General features: G+C 44.3%; 2 protein-coding genes across 2 annotated transcripts; both read left to right on the forward strand.

The window, feature by feature from the left end:
- The first annotated feature begins 10658 nt into the window (after nt 1-10658).
- Nucleotides 10659-15612, forward strand: LOC109700749 (protein S100-A15A). The gene is made up of 3 exons (XM_020186060.2): nt 10659-10901; nt 11992-12191; nt 14260-15612. The coding sequence occupies exons 2-3, from the start codon at nt 12042-12044 to the stop codon at nt 14434-14436; spliced, it is 327 nt and encodes a 108-aa protein (XP_020041649.1). The 5' UTR covers nt 10659-10901; nt 11992-12041; the 3' UTR covers nt 14437-15612.
- A 4744-nt stretch (nt 15613-20356) lies between these two features.
- Nucleotides 20357-21528, forward strand: S100a8 (S100 calcium binding protein A8). Its single transcript, XM_020186058.2, has 3 exons — nt 20357-20512; nt 21017-21178; nt 21330-21528. Exons 2-3 carry the CDS (start codon nt 21038-21040, stop codon nt 21456-21458), a joined length of 270 nt encoding a protein of 89 aa, XP_020041647.1. The 5' UTR covers nt 20357-20512; nt 21017-21037; the 3' UTR covers nt 21459-21528.
- The last annotated feature ends 368 nt before the right edge of the window (nt 21529-21896 follow it).

Consider the following 21896-nt stretch of genomic DNA (forward strand, 5'->3'; position numbering starts at 1 on the left):
ATTGTACACATGCATATATAAAGTTGTGCCTAATCATAGAGATATGATTTTCAAACATATTTGGAACAGCAAGAAAAACTGATTGTTTTGCTAGAGGCAAAATCTTGGCAACTGAGTTACTCCTTTATGGGGGGCCTTATCAGTAGCATGGACTGATCAGGCTGAGCCCTTTGAGCCCTTCCCCCTGTGTCATGTCAGGGTCAAACACTTCCATAAACCCACCTCACACTGTCACACATCCATATCCCCTCTCACTGCTGATCCTGTGGAGAGTTCACAATGGGTTGACAGTGACTAGCAATGTGGTGGATTGATACCTTTACCTCCTTCATCTTCTTGGGGTGGTGTTTCTCTTTCCCAATCTGAGGTGGAGGCAACATAGCCCCTGGCTCTCTAGGAAGTCTTAGTTTAATAGTGGAAGAGGACAACAAACAATTTGTTCTTATTTTCACTTACGGATTCATTTATTTCTATTTTGAAAGTTGACTCTGTTCTGGGTGTGTGAGAGTGTGTGTGACAGAGAGAAATGAGGTAGATGTGGATATGTTTTCAGCAGTTCTCCAGATGACAGTTCCAAATAAGTCCCTGGCAGCAATGGAGGGGGAGAGAGCCTAGAAGGCCTAACCCCCTGTGGTTCAATGGCCCTTTCCTCTGTGAAGCCCTCTTTAAGCAAAGCTGTAATTGACCAAGTCCCTGTGCATTTTGGTGACAGCCTTGGTCACACACATGGTTTGCCATGTCTCTGCACTGGCCAATCTTTTTGAGCCCTGGTCCATGTCTCATTGAGGCTTAGAACTCCATAAACACTGGATGAGCCAGCCAGTTAAGTGTCCTCAGAATGGTTCCTCTAAAGTGTGTGGTGATTCTGAGGAGGTGGCAATTACTTTTCTGGTGGGAGAATTAAGGAAGTCTTTGTTGGGTATTATTTGACTAGGCCATGCAGGATTACCAGGAGCTGAAACACAGGGAGACCATGGTGGGAAGGCAGGGCAAAGGGAAGCTGTAGGGCTATGAGGGACATGAAATTGCTCTGATTGGGGCTGTTTAGAGTTGTGTTGGCTAGGTACATGCCTGGACTCAAGTGGCAACTAGGAGAGGTAAGAGGGAGAGATTCTCAGCACACATTTCTGCCACTCAGCTCTCCACTCTGGGGGATAGAGACCTAAGTATGGTCAGGAGCTTGTGGATCCACCCTGGAAACTCTTCTGGATCCTGTCTAGAATTTTTTTTTTTGATAACTTTTTTTTTTTTTTTGGCAGCACTGAGGTTTGAACTCAGGGCCTATACTTGCTAAGCAGCACTCTACTGGAATTTTTTTTTGGGTTTGTAGTTATTAATTCCATTAGCCTGATAATTAAAGGAGTTTTCTTTCTCTAAGGCCACATACACAACTGTACACCTTTAAAAATGGGTGCATTGACAAAGGCACCAAAAACATACGATGGAAAAAAGACAGCCTCTTCAACAAATGTTGCTGGGAAAACTGGATATCTGCATGGAGAAAACTGATCTAGATCCATGTCTTTCACACTGTACAAGTATCAACTCAAAGTGGATTAAGGACCTTAATATAAAATCTAAAACTTTTAGGCTAGTGCAGGAATGAGCAGGGAATATATTGGAATTAATAGGCATAAGCAATAACTTCCTAAATAGAACTCAAATGGCTCAGCAACTAAGAGACAGGATTAACAATTGGGACTATATGAAGCTAAAAAGTTTCTGCACAACAAAAGAAATGGTCTCTAAATTGAAAAGACTGCTCACTGACTAGGAGAAAATCTTTGCCAGCTATACATCTGACAAGAGATTAATTACCAGAACATACAGGGAACTAAAAAAACTAAACTCCCCCAAAATAAATGACCCAGTGAAGAAATGAGCAAATGATCTGAACAGAGTATTTTCAAAGGAAGAAGTCCATCCAGGGATTCTCAACATCCCTAGCCATAAAGGAAATGCAAATCAAAACCACATTAACATTCTACCTCACTAACTGAATTGTCCCTTGACCCTGCATGCCCAGGCCCTGTTTGCTTCTTACCTGGGCCAGCTGAGAAACCTATGTAAACTTCACATCTCTCAAATCTTTGTGCTGGCATGTATTTCTCCAGAACTGTAGGAGTAGCTGATGGCCATCTTCACATCTCAGTTCAGCAAACCCATCTGCCTCCAATAGCTCTGTATGTGCGGGGCGCCTATTTCCTCCACAGCCATCTGCAGCAGGTGTCCAGGAGCCTGAAGGCCTTTCAGCTTGCAGAATCACACTTGAAACATCTGTCCCAGTGGCTGAACATCCTTGAGATGTTCAGGGAGTCCCACTGACCAATGTGTGATCTGAGCCCCTCCAAGTTCTGCTAGAGAGTCACAGAAGACCCTAGACTTGGAGGACTATGGAAGCAGGGACCCCCAGATCACTGCCCTCCTGCCTGCCCTGAATCACTGCTTAGAGCTCACCATGTTCAGCTTCTTTGGGAACCACATCTCCATGTCTGTCCTAAAGGACCTGCTGTACCATACCATTAGGCTGAGGCAGTTGAGCCAGGAGCTGTACCATGCCCCTCTGGAGAGCTGTGATGGGCTGGGTTCACAGGGAGACTTACCCAACATTATGCTGAGCTCATGGATACACTTAGGGCCACAAGGAAGCCCAAGATGGTACTCTTCAGTACTGATCATTGCCCTCAATGTGACATCCCATGAGTCTATAACATGGAGCACCATCTAAACTACTGTTGGATGCATGCCTAGTTGGCTAAAAATATCAAAGACTTTCTCCTGGCAACTGAGAAGTGAAAGTCAATTCCTAGATGTCTGATCATGGATACACAAGACACATGGTTTCAGATCACTGCTCACTAGGCGTGGGTAAAATGATGGTGATGGAGGGGGGCTTGGATTAGAGGAGAAAGGATAACATAGGGAACAATGGGTCCTCTGGATAGGTGTCTTATGCAGTCAGAAATGCAAATCAGAATGCATAGATATGGCTTCAAGCTGGAGAGGTGAGTGAGGGTGTTGTCCTTGCATAATTGTCTATATAAAAATGGTTGGAAATGAACGGAAAAAAAAAGACTCCACTTCACTCCTGTTAGAATGAGCACGAACAACAACAAATGTTGGCGAGGCTGTGGGGAAAAAGGAACACTTTATACACTGTTGGTGGGAATGTAAATTAGTACAACCACTATGGAAAACAGTATGGCAGCGCCTCAAAAAACTAAATATAGAACTGCCATATGATCCAGCAATTCCACACCTAGGGATATACCCAAAGAAATGTAAATCAGGTTACAATAAAGGCACCTGCACACCCATATTTATTGCATCATTATTCACAATAGTTAAGCTATGGAAATAGCCAAGATGCCCCACTACTGATGAATGGATTAAGAAAATATGGTATTTATATACAATGGAATTTATTCAGGCACAAAGAAGAATGAAATTTTGTTGTCTGCAGGTAAGTGGATGGAACTGAAAAACATCATCTTAAGTGAAGTTAGCTAGGTTCAGAAAGCCAAAAGCTGCATGTTTTCTGTCATATGTGGAATATAGACCTAATACAAATACAGCAATATTATGGAAAGCAGGTCACGCTAAGGGGAGGTCACATACAAGAGAGGGAGGGTAAAAGAGGAAATTATGAAGGTGTATATGGTTGATGTAATCTCTATAAAAGAATGAATATAGAATTTTTAAACCAGTTGAGACCACCGTAAGAAAGGGAATAAGGCAGAAAGAAGAAGAATAGAGCAGATGAGCCCATTCGGGTTATAATACATATACATATGCATGTGATACAAGGAAACTCCCTGTGTAGCTATCTTAAACAAATAAAAATGTCATTTTTTTCTTTCTTTTACAAAATCGGAGAACAGGAGGGTAGAATATGTCCTGCCTGGGGGGTTGATACCAGTGGGAGGGTGGAGGAGGTGAGGAAAGGTGAATTTAGGAAGGAATTCACCTTCCTAAAGGTGAATATAGTGCAGATACTGTGTACGCATGTATGGAAATGGAAAGATGATACCTGTTGAAACTACCTCTCCCACGAATGGGGGGAGGGGAGGATAAAGGAGAATGGTGGAGGGGGTGAATTCAAGTATGATATATTTGATATATTGTAAGAACTTTTGTAAATGCCACAATGTACCCCTACTCGTACAACAATAAAAATAAAAAAAGAAAAAAATCATTAAAACAAAAGTAAAAAAAAGAAAAATTCTATGATTACTTATAATCATGTATCATATTTAATGCTCAAAGGGAGAATTCAAATGTATCCTACATTTAACAATAAAAATAACAATATCTCCCATTAAAAAAATATAAAAGGGTGCAAAGTTGATGTTGGGAAAGTGACCTAGGAGCACCCTGAAAAGTTTTTCTGTGCAATCGAATTTGGGATTTCAGTAGTGGAGAACCCACTCAAGCTGGCAAAGATCATCCCTCACCTCTCCCAGTTTCAAGAGAAGGCTGGGGCATCTAGGCTGAACTGGCCAGGTGTAGAGAGCAGTGGAGGCGCCCCAAGAATGCTCCCTAGCAAGGGGACTTCTGATTCTGACTGACAATCAGGGCTGTGACTTAATAGTTGGTTGACTATTCTTTTCTGTCATAACTTGAAATATAACATTTCACGCATTTAGGGTTTCTACTGAGAAATCAATCTACTGTTAGTCTAATGGGTTTCCTTTAAATGTGACTTAACACTTCATTCTTACAGATTTTAATATTCTTTCTTTGTCCTATATTTTTGATAGTTTTACTGTAATATGTCATGGAGAGCTCTTTTTATATCTATTTGGGGTTCTAAAAGGATCCTATACTTGAATGTCCATGTCTTTTATAAGAATTGGGAAGTTTTCTACTGTTATTTCATTGAATAGATTTTTTGTGTCTTCAACCTTTGGTTTCATTTTTTGGGTATGCTGATTATGCAGATGCTTGATCTTTTAATGATGTTCCAGAGATCTTGAATGCTCTCCTCATTCATTTTTTTTTCTTTTTCTATCTGAATGTAATATTTTGAAAGACCTGTCCACAAACTCTAATAGTCTTTATTCTGCTTGATCTACTGTTCTTGAAGCTTTTGACTGAATAAAAAAAAAATCTGACTTATTGAACTTTTCATTTTCAAGGTTTTTTGTTTTTTGTTTTTTTAGTGTCTCTATCTCTTTGCTGAATTTCTCATTCATATCCTCCATTGTTTTCCTTATTTCATTCAACTGTTTATCTGTATTCTTTTGGATTTCATTGGGCATTAAAAATCATTCTTTTAAATTCTTTATTAGACACTTTACTTTGATATCTTTGGAATGTGTTACTGGAGAGTTACGAACTTTAGGAGGTGCTATGTCACTGTTTTTTTGTGCTTTTTGGGTTTCTATGTTGAGATTTGCATATCTGCTATGATGAGTGTCTCTCGCACTTTTATGCACTTCCTATGAGTTTCATAGGAAGTGGTTTTCTCCTGATGATGTGTTTTGTATAATGTTGAGTTTATTTCCAACTGGACACCATAGTGTAATCTCTCTGTAGCTTCTTTGGTTCATATTCATGGGCTTGGGCACAGAGTGTCCTATATCTGAGTTAGAGAAACATGTTGTCTCTATAGGTTTTGCAAGAGTGGGGGCACTCTAGCAATATAGGCAGATGTGACATAGGTAGCAGAGTATACGGGGGCAAACTACTACACTGGGAGTCATAGCCTTTACCAGGTGAAGATTTCTCCAGGCACAGTTAACATTGGCTCTGTTACTTGAAAGCAATTTTGATTCTGGTTGCTCTAGTCTTAATGAAGGGCCTGAAGTTCTTGTCTTCTGATTGGACATTGGTGCAGATCCAGATGCTTCACAGGGAGAGGTCAGGCTAGAACCATAACTCCCCTATTGTGGCACTCACATTCAGTCTTGTCAGTAAAACTTGATCTGACAAGGTGCAGGTATGACTGATGTAGATAACCTGTGTAAGTGTGGTGTCAGCAAACATTGTGCTATTCCTCTCTGCTGGTGCTGTGAGGATGTCTGCCCAGGAGTTGGGCCTTAGATTCCACCTAGCTGTGCATAACTGGGGACAGGTCAATGGCAGATAGTTCTTGTCCTCTCTATTCCTCAAGTCGAAGTGTACTCCAGGGTTCAGAGTGGGCCTGGGTTGTGGCTGGAGCTGGGCACGATTTCTTTCAGCTGAGCTGGGAGTGCAGCTCAGTGGCAGAGCACCAGCCCAATGTGTGTTAGACCTTGGGCTTGATCCCTAGCACTTCAAACAAAACAAACCACTAAACAAAAAGGAAAAAACATAAAAGAAAAAAAAATCCTCCCAGCTGAAGTGTCAGGAGGAGTGAGGAAGGGTGGGTGATCACAGCCTGTGCCTAGAAAAGCTTCTCTCTGGGCCTTTTAAAACTGTGCGTCCCTGGGGCAAGACATTGGTCAGGAGTTTTTCACTCCCTGACTTTTTCAGTTGTGATACCTATCAACTATTGAACGAAGTTGAGCTCAGCTGAAACTAGTTGAAATTCTTGTTGGCTGAGTTGTACTTTGGAAGGAGCTAGTGGCTAAACCTATTCAATGGAAAAAGAATAGCATTTTCAACAAATGGTGCCTAGACAACAAGATAGCCATACACAAAAGAGTGAAGTTGGATCCTTTCCTTAAATGATATGCAAAAGTTAACTCAAAATGGGTCATAGACTTAAATGTAACAGCTAAAACTGTAAAACCTTTAGAAGAGGAAAATGTAGTAGCAAATCTTCAAGATCAAGGTCTTGAATGTGTTATCTCCAGTTAGGGAACTTTATTACTTTGCTTTTCATATTTAGTCTGTAATCTACTTGGAACTGACTTATTTCTACTTGTGAGGTCATTTCGTTTCTGTTTAATGTGAATTAAAACCCAGTAAAAAGCTAGCAGTGACACTTGTCATAGAATATAATTTCTACATATTTCTTTTTCTCAGATCTCAATCTAGTTCCTATGGTCAATTTGACCATTCTGGATTTAGTTCCTCAGAATCTTAGTTACCATAGCTATTATAATAACTCTTAATGAATAGTGTAAATTCTCCAATCTCTTTTCTTTTTTGTGATTGTCTTGGCTAGTCTTAGCCTTTTGCTTTTCTATATACTTTTTAGAATTAGCTCATCAGTTTCTACAAAAGTTGAAGCTAGGATTATGGGTTTGGAATTGAAATGAATCTGCAGGTGACTTTTGGGAGAGTTGGCAGTTTTACAATAGCAGCCTTCCAGCCAAAAAACATGGCATGTCCCTTCCTTAAAATTGTTTAGTTCCTTCCTATCCCACTTACAGTAAACTCCAAATTTGCAAAGTAATCATGAATTTGACTTTTGTCTATCTCTCAGACCTAACCTGCTGCCTCTGCTCTTTTTGTCTTTCTGCTCTTTTTGTCATTCCAATCTTTCTATCTCTTGAACACATTAGATTGGCTCCTACCTGTGTCTTTGTTCTTTTGTTCTAACTGCAGGGCCCTTTCCTGAGCCTTCCCAAGGCAGATACCTGTTTAGAGGTAAGACAGCCATAGCGGTTAAGAACAGGTATTGTGGGGCAAAAGGGCCTGGGTTTGAAACACCGCTCTGCACCTGCAAGCTGTGTTGTCTTGAGCATGTTGCTTTGTTTGTCACTCTTTAAGTTTCTTATAAGCAATTGTTATGAAGATAAGATGAATGGGCAGACATAAAAGTCATGGAAGAGTGCTTAGAGCACAGGGAAAGAACTCAATACATTGATATGTTCTCACTGTCCAAGAGCCTCCCGATCCTATAGAAGCAGCCCAGGCTTTTCCCATACTCTGAACTCATTTCAACTTTCCATGTGGCAGAGAATCAGTTGCCCAAAACCATAATGACACCATGTTCTCTCTTTCATTCCAACATTTTCCCCAAGGGTTCTTTTTTTTTTTTTTTTTGCAGAGGTCGGAAAGATTTTATTTGCAGAGAATTTAGTTCTCCCCAAGGGTTCTAAGATACCTAGTACCCCACCCATCACATGGTTTAGATACTCTTGAGTACTGTTGACTAGGATATTAATTTGCTCTAATTTTACAGATAAAAAAGTCTGTAAAATTGAAAGTAGATACATATTGAGAATTGGTAAAAAATACCAACTGAGCTTCAGTGTGTCATGCTTTAACCTGATTTATCATCTTGGGAACCAAAGTGGCTTCATTTCTTTAATTTCAAAAGTAACTTTTTAATCCCTCCCACCCTACCCTACTGTCTTCTTAGCCAAAACTCCAATATTATCTTCTTGAAGACTTTACCTATTCTCGAATCCTGGGGGAGCTTCAGGGTCAATTAGGGGATGAAGCTGTTTTCTCAGACTAACCAGAAATTCCTACTCCTTTGCTGGAGGGGCTTCTGTACACCAGAAGGTATTGCTCCCAGTGACGTCTCCACATTCCGAAAGATCTGACAATAGGTATGCTCATGAACTTACTCTGGTCACAGATGTGGGTGTAAGTATGGGATGTAAGGGTATGAGTGTAAGCTGGGGGATGCATGTTTGGTACCAAGCAGTGGTCCTTTTCTAAGCACACTGCTTTGAAGTTTTGTCTAAATGCCTCCCCCTACCTCTAGACTGTGAACTTCTGGAAGACAGAATGTTATTCAATTAATTTCTGTCTCACTTTCTAGCACCCAACACAGGGACACCTAACACATGGAAAAATTCTGAAGAAATATCAATATTAAGAAAGAGTTGATGGGGATGAATTCATCTATGATATATTTGATATATTGTGAGAACTTTTGTAAATGCCACAATGTACCCTCACCCAGCACAACAACAACAAAAAGAAACAAAAAAGAAAGAGTTGAATTAAAATGTATAAACTAAAAAGTAACTAAAGTGTCTACCAATAATGAATTAGTAAGATAAATTTTGTTACAAACAAATGATCATTAAAAATCAGGCTAGCATTGATTAAGCTGTGAGATGTCTATAGTATTGCATTAGGTAAAAAGGCAATTCTAGCACAGCTGTGGAAGGAGTCACTTCTGCACATTGGTATTTTCTGTGTGGGTATTTTGTTTCATGTTGAATGAAGGCAGGGTGAAGAGTACAATCTGACCCCCAGAAGCCATATGTCAGAAATGGAGTTTCTTTTGAGACACAAATTATTACCTAGTAATTGTCCAAGGGTGACCCATACTGGTATGCAAAGTCATTAATTACATGCTTTCAGGGCTTTAATCTTTTGTTTCTTGATTATAGACATTACAGTGGTGAACATTTTCCCTATTATTGCTTTTAACACCTGGTTACTTAATTTCTTTGGAAAAATTCTTAGGAGAAATGATGGCTGAATCAAAGGTTTTCAATAAAATTTTCTCTGGTTCTAGTTTGGCATTGCTGAATGGTTTTATTTATTTATTTGTTTATTAGATATTTGAGCCATACTTTTAGCTTAGGAACTTAAAAGTGTACTGAAAACCACTTGTTGGTTTAGGAAATTGCTATGTTGGGTAGATGAAGGCAAACTGGAAACAATATTGGCTTCAGTATCTCTCATTCATTCATTCATTCTGGTGCTGGGGACCAAACCCAGGGCCCAGTGCATGTAAGCCCTTTACCACTGGGCTATACTCTCAGCACTTACCTATTCTTTTCTGTTAAACCTTCAGGGATGCTTAGACTAGGTCTCTGGTTCAGTTATTTGTCCTTTGGCGCCCTCGTCTGGGAGATTCACTCATCAGCAGCCTGTGTGGCTCCTCCCAGAGTAGGTGAGTAGTTTGCCCAGGCTAGGTGGAAGTCACTGAGGGAAGGCTTGTGCTGGGCTGAAATAATGAAGGGAGCTCACCTGCTCACCTATGGGCCCAGGTGGTATCTGTGTGGAGGCCACACCCACAAGTCTGGCCTCTTTCAGAGGTTTTTCCAAATGAGCAAAACTTGTCCTACCATTTCAGTTTCATCTCCCATCCATCACTCAACTCTTTGAAAACCCTCTCTGTAGCTTCTCTCCACGCACAGGATAATGGCTATAGCTCCAGCTTTGTGCACAAGGATCTTCACCTTCTGTCTCCATTCTGCCTCTCCAGTCTTATTTCTTCTAACTACTTGTTGTTCCCCTGTGAATTCCATCCCCTGAGCAGGCACAGTCTTTCACACCTCCAGGCCTTTGCTTATGCTGTTTCCTCTGCCTGGAGTGCCTGGTCCTTCATTCCTCACTGCAACTCAAAACTTCTCTCCAAGATGCTGCTCAATGATTACTTCCCTAAGGAAGTCTTCCTCAACTACCCAGGCAAGAAGTGTTCCTTGCTGGTGCCCTTAGTGCCCTTTCCTACCATACAGTCCAAGTTTACAGTGCATCATAACAGTGTAGTGTGACTCTGTCCCCTCACTAATCCCCACCCCATGAGCTGGTCCAGTATCTTATTCATATTGCCTAACAGTGATCCTGGCACAATGTGGGTACTCGAGAAATATTTGTTGAATGAATGAATGAAATACTTCATGACTGTGGCATTTGGAGGTTCACTAATTGAGGGAAGACATCTGAGGAAGATGTGTTTAAGTATAGGCCTGACCCCACCCAAACCCTGGAGCTGGGAGGGTGAGTTGTGAGGCAGGAGATGGATAGTGAGACCTTTTGTGATTCGTAGATGCTTCAGATCCTGCAGGTGGGTCCCTGAAACTGACTGAGTTCATCTTAGCCATAAGTGTCATGACGTCATCTCAGGAATGCAGTTAAGGCTCAGTCGTGCTGTAGAAGAACTTGTGGAGAGTCACATGCTGGCTGTCATAACTGGAGACATCAGGAATGGGCAGGATGCTGGGCTTTGTGGGGGTTTCCCTGATCACACAGCTATCTCTTGCTTGCACTTAAGAATCTCCAGGATCAAGCACAGGCTGAACTGTGGGTTCTGAGCAGCCCTGTCCCAACAGCAACAGGTCAGTGTCAAGAGAACTGTTGGATGGGCTGGGCTGTGTTGTGTGTGTGTAGCTTTTAGAGAGCAGAGATGGGATAGGTTCCTTGTTCTGGAGAATGTACGCAGTGTGGATGGATTACTGTGGTCCCGAAGGGGTTTAGGATCCTAATAATTTGGACTTGTTCCCAAAGACAAGGGTGGGTCAGTTGTGTGATCTTGGGAAATTCCTTAACCCCTCTGGGTTTTATTTCCCTCTCAGGAAAATGGAGAAATGATGCTTATTTCCTAAGACCATTTCGAGGACTAAATGGGGGTGATGTGTATAAAAGCTGCTTTGCCTGGTGTCTGGCTCCATAAGGAGTAGAAGCAGTGATTGTCATGATTCTTATTTCCCAGGGCCCAGGGAGGGCAGCTGCCTCCTGGGAAGAGGGATCTCCATCTATGTAGGAAGTGGGGAGTGGAAGGTCATGGGGACATCAGAGCCCCAGATGGGTTAGCACACCACAGATGCTGAGTGTTGGGGCATGGGTTTGTAGGACTGAAGGGACCATGATGAGGGCAGGTCAACTCCTAGAGAGGGTCATGCAGTGAAGGGAAAAGATGGCAATGCCTGTGTTTTCTATACATTGAAGTGAGAAAGAAAACAGCACCAACACAAGAGCAGGGCTGTATTTCCTAGGTAGTGTAATTATTTTAATGTTTCACTTGCAGCACACAATTGTCTATGGTGGGGGGATCCTGCCATAGGACTTAAACATTTCCATCATAAACAACATAAACATGGTTTTGCTTCAGAGTCGTTAGTTTGTCCTTACTCTTGACTCCAGGTAATTGCTAAGCTACGGGTGGGCTGGAGGGCAGACAAACACAACCCCTGCATCCCAGAGACCCCTAGTCCCAGTAAAGGGACACAGTTGTGCCCTGAGATTTTGCAGGAAAGTTTCTTGAGGGCAGTAACTTTGAGTCAAGCTTGTAAGGGGCCAGGCAGAGTGTGGGGAGGGCGCCTGTGACATGGTGCAGGATGTGGGCAGGAGCAGGAAGTCCGAAGGTCCTGGGAGGAAGCACCCATCCTGCTGAGGACTGGCCTGGACCATATTATGTGCTGTCCCCAGCTGCTCCACCTCTGCATCTGCCCCTTGCCCTGGGCTGGGGACCAGCTATTATGCCAGACACGCCAGTGGAAGAATCTCTCTTCCAAATCATCCACTGCTACCACCAGTATGCGGCACGGGAAGGGGACATGGAGACCCTGTCCCTGGAGGAGTTGAAGGCCCTGCTCATGGACAATGTGCCCCGCTTCATGGAGACCTTGGTGCGTAGGCCTGGGATAAGGGTAGAGGACGCAGAGGGGACCAGTACTCCCATATGGGGTGGGTTATGGTTGAAAGTGAGTGGCAAGGGTGTTTGGTACAGGGAAGCCGATTTCCAGGAGAATCTCCAGTTTAGGGGAGGGAGGAATGAGGCGGTGTGGAGGGAGGGATCTGCCTGACTTTGTTTCCTGTCCTTCTTCTTCTTGCTTGTAGTTTACACCAGTCTAATCATAGCTAACTCTGGGACTCAGCCTTAATCCCTAACCTGCTGATTTTCTGCCCATCCTGCCTCCTGAGCTCAGGCTCACACCTCTGTCTGCTCATAGGCCCATTCAGACAGTGACTGTGCTCCAAACCCTGGACACCTCTCAGGCTCTTAGAGCTCCAGCCTCTTCTCTTGCCCTTCTATCCATCCCTGGGCATGGGGAGGGAGTGGTGGTAGTTTAGGCCTGTGGGGGCTGCCCTAGGCCAGGAAGGGTAGGGGAATATAACTTTCCCATTCACTTCCTGTTTGGAGTCTCTCAGACCTGGAGTTGCCCAGTCCTGAACTCCAGGGTCAGACATCCCCTGGGGCCTACTCATCTTCCCTATCATCAGTCCCAGCCTATGATTATTGGGCTCCTTGGGGACTGTAAGTCTTGGGAGTGTCTGTGTGTGTGCTGCCCTCTGTTCCATGCACCAGGTCTCTGGGCTGTCATCTCTACAAAATACTAGGTCCAACCCATTCCCAGAAATGATTCTTCTTTAGTCACTTCCCATGTCCACTGCCAAGCTTTGAGATGGGTCAAGGAGACAGTCTTCTCCTCTGCTTAGTAGAGTGCCTCTGAGGGCTCAGAGAGGGGAACCAGGGTAGAAGGTTATTGTGCTTAATCCCGCTTCCAGGGAACCTTTTCCTTTCCAGGGAAAACTCCATGGGAATATGTCTGAACTGCCAGGCCCAGCACTCATGGGGCTCACAGTCCCATTCTGGTATAGTCCCTTGGAAACAGACACCTGGGCACAGGTAGCAGACCTGGTGAAGGTGGGCCAAGGTGAGAGAAGGTGGGGAAAACCTGCTTGAGGCAGGAAGCCTCCAGTTCTTCTCTGGTGAGTCAGTTTTGTGAAGGTGAAAGGATTATAGGAGCAGTAGATGGTGGTGGGTGGAGAGGGGAGAGGGGTTTCAAACTTGCCTGCAGGGATGAGGGGCTGCCTTCCAAGCCACAGCTGCTTTCAGACGCATCAACTTTCTTCCCCAAATGCTTTGCAAATGCTCCATGATGGGCTGTGCATGCCTGAGCTCTGACACTCATCAAATCTTGCTGAACCCGCTTCAGCTGCCCAGCCTAGTGCCCCACCATGCCCTCCTTGCTTCTTCTACCTGTGCAGTGTCCTCGCTTTGCTCTGATCCCTGGCTTTCTTCACGTCCTCCTTCCCATCTCGAATGCCTGTTTCCTCTCCATTATCATTCCCAATCCTCAGCCTCAGGGCCACTTTAGGACCATCTGGACAGCTCCAGGGCTCACGGCTCTGTCCTTTCTCTCATTTTGCACTCTATGTAGGCAACACAGGCAAAGTGTCATAAACAATGCCTAGGCAGATGCTGCATCATGCAAACAGAGGACCCCCTTTGTGCTGGCCTTGCAGTTGTGCTGGGACTCAGAGGTGAGGGACAGGCAGACCTGTCCTTGAGGAGCTCCTAGTGTGTGGAAGGAAGTTAGTGTTCGCAGTCAGGGAGCCCTCCTGGGAGCTCCTCCAGGGGAGCTTGTGGTGCATCTAGGAAGTCAGGCTCCATAGCTACCGACTGTGTACTTGAAGTGCATCTGGGTGTGCCAGGCTGCTCAGTACTGCTGAGGAATTGTACACACTTAGCCCATGAATGGTACCATTTTTGTTATCTGTCTATGCCTGTGTCAATCCTGGTAGTGACTGGTGCACCCACCACACTTCTGCCTCTTCAGTGATTTTGTGGCATGTGCCATCCAAGTCACTGCCTCTCAAGCGAGTAGTTGTGACCTGCCCATCCCAGCAGGTGGGGCAGCTGGCAAGTTCTGTGTGCTCTGGTGGATGGCTGATCCTCTGTCTACTCCTTAGGGCCGGAAGGAGCCGTACTACATTTCAGAGCTGTTTCGGGCAGCAGACAAGAACAAGGACAACCAGATCTGCTTTGAGGAGTTCCTGTACATCCTGGGCAAGCTGGTGAAGGATTACCACCTGCAGTACCACAGGCAGCTGTGTGCCTATCACTGTGCCCAGCACAACCTCTACTAGAGGGAGGGCAGGTGGCTTGCCCCAGGAGGAGGTGTGACCTGGCTGTGGGCAGCTGAGTGGGGACTCTGCCGTGTGTGTCTGCATGTGTGCACACATACATGTACAAACAATCTCATAAATGTTTCTAAATATTCATCAGTGCATGGTCCTGGGCAATTCCTTAATGATCCAGAAAGAGAAGGTTTAGTCTCTGCCCTGGGAAACATCCATTTTGGATGAGAAAGACATAGCCCTTGAATCCAAAGTGCTCTTCTGATGGAGGAGACACAGCCCCTGCTTCTAAGAGCTTGTCTGTGGGGAGACACAGTCACCATCCTCAGCTTTCAGTTTGTAAGGAGGAGGAATGTGACCCTCTGAGAAGGAAGGGAGGGAGCAGATACAAGAGATGTGCAAACATCAAAGCTCCAGACCTTGGTGACAGACTGAGGGAGAAGAGGGAAGCCAGAGTGGAGTCCAAATTTAGGTGCTGGTGACAGAGAGGAAGATGATTTTGGTAGTTGGCTTGGGCATCACAGGAGTCAAGGTGGGGCCAGTGATCCAGGAAGGCAGCACACTGGGTTTTGTGGTTGCTGAGTTAGAGACAGAGGCAAGTGCAAAGCTGACAATCCAGCCTCTTCAGTAGCCATGAAGAGGAAGATAGCCTTGAAACAGGGTTGTAAAACATGGTAAGCTGTCAATTAAAAGCTGTAACCTCAAACAGAGCTGTAAAACATGAGGAATTGCCCATTAGAGGCATGCAAAAGTTCAGGACTGAGATGAAAAGCACCATGCAGAGATAAGCACCCATTTCTGCCTTTCTTTGTCTCCACTTGTAAATAAACTTTCCAAAGCAGGACTCCCCTGCTGTTCTTATCTAAACCTTAGGTCTCTAACCCACTACTAGCCCTACTTTATGGAAGAGCACATTCCTTGTAATCTGATGCCCTACACTGCCTTTTAAATATCCTGTGAATCCTTTGTTCAGGGCTCATACACAGGGCCCCCTAGCGTAAAATTAAAGTCTGAGTTCTCCACTCCTCTGAGTGTCGCTTGGTTTCTCCTCTGACTATATTGCCACAACAGCCACATGTCATGGAAAGAACAATGAGTGGAATCTAGGAGATTGTCAACCAGGGAAGGCTTCCTGGAGGAGGGAAGGGTTGGGTCTGCTTTTTGCTAATAAAACATGATGATGGATGTGGGTGTTGCTTCTGATTATGAGTTATTTATGACTCAATGGTCCAAGTTCTCCTGTGGTCCCTGACTCCCAACTGAGACCTGCGTCCATCTGTCTGTGTCATTGGCCCACCCCTCCCTGGAGCCCAAGAATCCAAGGCAGAATTCCCCAGGGAGTCTCCTTTGCCTTCAGACACTGTTGTAGCCCATTTTGTCTTTTGTGAGGATGGAACTAGGAACTAGTGTCTTGATCTTACTGAAGTAGAAACAATAGATTTTTAAAAAGAGCAACAGGAGGTCATCTCATTGTTCATCTCTGGGAAGACTTTTGCATCCTGTTTCCTTCCAGGGCTTCCCACAGGGCTGTTTTTTACTCTGTGTCCCCATATATAGTCCCTCACTTGGCCCAGTGTCAGCATACCATCCACTCAACAGGTGTCTGAGGAAGTAGTGTAGGAAGGGGGCCTGTGGAATTAGAATCTTATGACCTGGACCTGTGCTCCCTCCCACAGGGCCTCTTGGTCACATCTGACATGGAGACAAGAGCTTGGGTTACACAGTCCACCCTTCCTTGAGGCCCAGGGAGAGTCCTTCCTGCCTCTCACCTGAGTGAACTGTGTTAAGTTCCACCAGCCTTTGAGGTTACACAAAGGCACCACTCAGAGGTCTCCTTGCCTCCCTACAGCTCCGCCCCACCCTTGGGGATTTCTCTATCAGTTTTGTCTGTCCTCATTTCCTTAGCTTCAATATGGGCTGGGCCAGCTGTATTGGGACACACAGCTGGGAGCTGAGCTCTTTCCTGCAAACATGGCCAGGTTCCGCTATCCTGGGTTGCCCCATGTCCATCAGGCTGATTACAAATTCTGCCTTTTCCTCAACATGTTTACCCAATTCTTGGCACTAACTTATGTGAGATCAGCTCAGCCTGAGTCCTGCTCTTTCTGAAGCCCCAAGGCTGTCTACCTAGGGGGAATGCATGTGTGAGGGGTGACAGTTCATGGTTCCACTGGTCAGCCTATATGGGATGCTGACAGGAAGCTGTCACTCATGACAGTAACCCTGACTCCTGGGGAAGGACCTTGAGTGATGCTCATGCCTTGGTTTCCCCATCTGTCACATAGGGACATTGTGCCTCTCATGTCCACTACACAAGGCTTCTGGGACGATTGAATGAGTCACTGGGTGGAGACACATTTTGGAAATAGGATGTTCTGCTGGGGTAAGGTGTATGCCAGGTTATACAAGACAGGACCTGGTGAATAACAGGTATGAAGTATGGGCTGGTCATTGTTTGAAATCTTGTCATGTTACATAGCAGAAAGGTTACTGTTTTCCCATCTTGTCAAGGAAGTTAGGCTGAATTTGGTTAATGGGTTTGTGCCCTGCCCTCTTCCCAAAATGATCTAAGGTAACTGAAGAGAATCATTGCATTGGGTATGGGAAAAGTCAAAAGTTCAATTTTGCATTCATCTGTCTCCTCAATAAGTATTCAGTACCTGGTAGGTGCCAGGCCCTAGGGGTGTGGAAATAAGTGTGGTTTCTCTCCTAGAGGGGCTCCTGGTCCCAAAGAAGAGACAGATGATCAGTGGGTGAATCAAAATACAACAGGACCAGTGCTGTGATGGATAAGGTTTGGGTGGCACAGAGAAGAGAAAAATTACCTTGTGTAGATGGGGTAGGAAAAGGAGGATCAAAGGTGAATTCAGAGCACACAGAGTCCCAGTAGGGTGAGAAGGATGAGGAAGACATCAGGACAAAGAGGCAGACAAGAGGGGACAGGAGTAGATGCTGTCACATATTGTGCCTCTCTAATGGCCCCAGTTTCCTTATCTGTGTAATAATCCATGCCTCATAGGATTACTATGGGAGTAAGATGAATTGGTGTAGTAAAGCCCAGTCAATGTCAGCTATTATTTGATCATCATTTGCTCTTATTGCAGACGATGTGGCTGCTGTTACTGTGCATCGTGTGGGCTCCTGGAGGCAGAGATGCACAGCCTGGCCCTGATGGGCTCCCAGTCTAGCTATAGAGTGAGGGACAGGTCCAGCAGCACTCATGCCATTTGCTCCCATGTGCTCCTTCAGCACTGCTCTGAGCACGTTGCACTTTTTTTTGTATAAGCTTCTTATTAAAATATAATACACATCAAGGAAAGTGCACAAGTCATAAATATTTTTGCATCTATTATTAACAGAATTCTATTCTTTAGGTGAAAGCTTTTAAAAATCAAGATATTTAGTTGTAGTCAATACATATAACATTAAGTCTACTATCTTTACCACCATTTTTAAGTGTACATTTCAGTAGAGTTGAGAACATTCACATTGCTGGGCAACTCATATCCAGAATTCTTTTCACCTTGCAAAACTGACACTCTGTACCTATTAAGCAACAATTGTCTGTTCCCCCTCCTCCCAGACCCTGGCAATGACCACTCTACTTTCTGTTTCTAAGAATTTGATTACTCTAAGTACCTCATATAAGTGGAATCATACAGTATTTGTCTTTTTAGATTGGCTTATTTAACTTAGTATAATGTCCTCCAGGCTCATTCATGCTATAGCATGGGTCAGAACTTCTTCCTTGTTAAAGACTGAATAATACTCCCTCACAGGTGTTACCACAATTTGTTAATTCATCCATTGATGGACATTTAGATTATTTTCTCCTTTTGGCTATTGTGAATAATGCTGATATGAACATGGGAGTCCTACTATCCTTTTAAGACCTTGCTTTCAACTCTTTTGGCTATATACCCACTGTATGCTGGATCATACAGCAGTAGAAAAACCATACTGTTTTTCATAGCAACTACACCATGCTATATTTCTGCCAATGGTACACCAGGCTTCTAGTTTCTCTATATCTTTGCCAATTCTTGTTATTTTTAATTTTTTAAATAGTATTCATCAGGTGTGAAGTAGTATCTCATTGTAGTTTTGATTTGTACTTCCCTAATTATCTGGTGGTATAGATCATCTTTTCATGTGCTTATTGGTCATTTGTATATTTTTAGAGAAATGTCTGTTTAATTCTTTCCAATTTTTTTTGGCAGAACTGAGGTTTGAACTCAGGGCTTTGCATTTGCAAGTCAGGTGCTCTATCACTTGAACCATGCTTCCAGCCCTTTTTGCTCTGATTATTTTGGAGATAGGGTCTTGCTTTTCAGTCTAGGCTGTCCTGGACTGTGATCTTTCTATTTTATGCTCTCCCGCTATCATTGGGTTGACAGGTATGCATCACAATATCCAGTTTTTTTCCATCAAGATGGGGTCTTGCAAATTTTTTTGCCTAAGCTGGTGGAAGCTAGGATTACAGGCATGAGTCACTGATCCCTGACATTGTCTATTTTTTATTGGGCTTTTTTTGATGTTATTGTTAAGTTGTTGGAGTTCTTTTATATTCTGGATTTTAGTCCCTTATCAAATACATAACTTACAAATATTTTCTACCATTCCTTGGGTTGAAGGTATGTTCTATTTTTAATCACCACTTCATAATTGACATAACTAAGACACAGAGAAGGTAGGTAATTGACCCAGGGTCACACAGGTATAAAGTAAGTGGCATAATGAAGTCCAAAGGAAACTTGAAGGAGAGAGGCTAATCCCATTTACTTCCCCAGGGAGGCGACCATAGCTTAGTGAATTGACCCAGTGAAGCATGGGGTCAATTGTGTTGACTGCAGGAAAGAAGGAAAGAAGGAAATAAGAGAGTTTTTCCACTGAGTCATGCTCTTGTCAGATCACGCTCTGGTGGCAAATGTTCTGGGATTCAGTTCAACACTGACACATCTGCACTGGGAAACTCTGGGTGAATCCCTCTGCCTTTCTCCACTTCACTTCCTCATCTGTAGACTGGGTAGGCTCCATGTCCTGTCTTCCTAATAGGCATTTTCTGGGGGCTCTTACATGATAACATGGATATGAGGTACATTGTAAAATGAGAAATGCACCCCAGTGTCAGAAGCCAGTCTGAGTAACATTTTGTTAGTGGTGGCAGTGGGAGGGGATTGCTCCTGAAATCCTGGAGAAATGGCCACCTCCTCTTCTCTATTGGACATGAAGCATGTCTGGCTTCTCCAAAGATTTCTCCCCCTCACTGTTCCAGAGCTGGACTTCTCTCTTCAGCCCAGGCTCTTGGGGTCCAATTCATAATAATCATCCTGGAGAGGATAGAAGGGTCCCTCCTGTGTTCATGGCTTGGTGGCTTGTGTAGTACAGAGGGACTTCAAGTCAGCCTTTATGTCCTAGGGAATAGGACATCTCAAGCTTCCAAAAGAGGGGTGGTCATGAAGGGCTGTGAGCAACAGGATAGGAACTGATTCAGTTCTTGGCAACACACATCCTCATAAAGACTCCAACTATCTCCCAAAACAGTGTTTGCAGTAGTACTCCACTTTTTCACCACCAAAAGTCAGTGCTCTTAACCTTTTTAAAGTCTTTGGAAAGCTCCAAGGACTTTTGAGTACCTTGTGAAAGCCATGGAGGAATGTTGTGTACACACTCAAAACACTGCATTCAGCTTCAATTCAAATTTAGAAAGGTTGGCAACAAAGCATGGGATTGGTAGCAGCGAGATCAGAAAGAGCTCAGGAGCGGGAATCTGACTGGGACGGGCTGCCAGGGCCTAGAAAAGGAGCACATGCCATGGTCTCCCCTGGTTTTTCCCTCTGGGCACTGAAGCCCAGTAAATGCCTTCCACCTTCCTTTTCCCCAATCTCTCCACCCCTAAGAAATGTTCATTTTGCACAGTGATTACCACATCACCTGGTTGGGAAACCAGGGGCTGTAGCAACTCAGGAAGGGTGCGCTGCCTCTGGATGACCTGGAGCTGACCAAGCCTCGCACTATAAAAGGGAACTAACACTCAGCTTCACATGTCTTTTGTCAACTCTTGTTTCTGTTTTGGAGACACTTGGTAAGTGGAATTGTCCTGGTATGCTTTAGGCTTCCCTTGGGGAGGGCTGGGGGAATAGAGTAGCTTTCTCTGAGAGAGCGGAGAGAAAGCCCAGGGATGTCTAAGCAAAGATCCTGTGCTCAAGGAGGTGAGTAGGCAAGGATGAGCAGGGAGTGGAGACCCCCTCCAGTGGCTGACAGGGTACATTCCCTTCCTAAGCTGGGTGCTTCTTGGACAGAGATTTGAGTCACGGGGAGAGTTGGTGGGCCCTGTGTGTGTGTGTATGTGTGTGTGTGTGTGTGTGTGTGTGTGTGTGTGTGTACTGAACCCCCTCCCACACCCACATCCATATCATCCAGCCCTTTTCCATCAGAGTCACAGTTATTTGCTGAGTTTAGTTATTTGGTCGGTGCCAAAGCCACTACTTGGGGCGTAAGCCCTCTGAGTGTCCTTCTAGTTTTTACTGTGCCATGGATAAGTGCACTACCCCCATCGCAGGATTCTCCATGCGGTTCCTCCTTTCAGGTGGGCAAATCCTTGGACACCATGCCGACTGAACTGGAATGCTCCTTGAACTCACTCATTGATGTCTACCACAAGTACTCCCTGATCAAAGGGAATTACCATGCTATCTACAAGGATGACCTGAAGAAATTGCTCGTTAATGAGTGTCCTCACTACATAAAGGTGAGGACGGGCTGGACATGGTTGGGGTTCTTGGCCTGGCTCCGTTGATGTCCAAGGCTATTGGGTCTCCAAGTTTCCCTTTATAGACAGCCATGCCTCAGCTTTTTCTGAGAAATTTACATGCTGGTTTTTTCTTCCTCAATTTTCACAGATAAAAGATGCAGACTCCTGGTTCAAAGAATTGGACATCAACCTGGATGGGGCAATTAACTTCCAGGAGTACCTCATATTTGTGATAAAGGTGGGCCTGGCAGCTCACGAGGACAGCCACAAAGAGTAGTGGAGCTATTGCATTTGGGGCTGGGCACCCAGACATGTATCTGCAGAGTAATAAAGTCATCAATACCTCAGGCCCGTGTGAGTCTCTGGCTTTTTTGTGGCATGAAGCTCCTGGGGGTTGGAAAATTCAAAGGAAGAAGAAACCTGCACTATGCCTGTCCTTACTGCTCACCAACCTTCAGTGTCTCACCATTGTCTGGTCCTCTCCCTGCACCCTCCACAAGCCATTCTGTGTTTCTTCCAGTGCCAGGATTTGAAAAAGTCCATAACACTAGAGCTGATAGTTTTACCGGTTGTTTTCAAATGTGTTGTTTGGGAACTGGGTGATGTTAGGAAACTGATAGTGTTCTCTGAGCTAAATTTTAGTTTCCAGCGAAGTGTCTTAGATGTGTGGCTCTCAAGAAATTAGGGAGATAGTCACACAGGCTTGTGTTTGTGT

The sequence above is a fragment of the Castor canadensis genome, chromosome 11 (assembly GCF_047511655.1).
Source record: "Castor canadensis chromosome 11, mCasCan1.hap1v2, whole genome shotgun sequence".
Taxonomy (NCBI): Eukaryota; Metazoa; Chordata; class Mammalia; order Rodentia; family Castoridae; genus Castor; species Castor canadensis.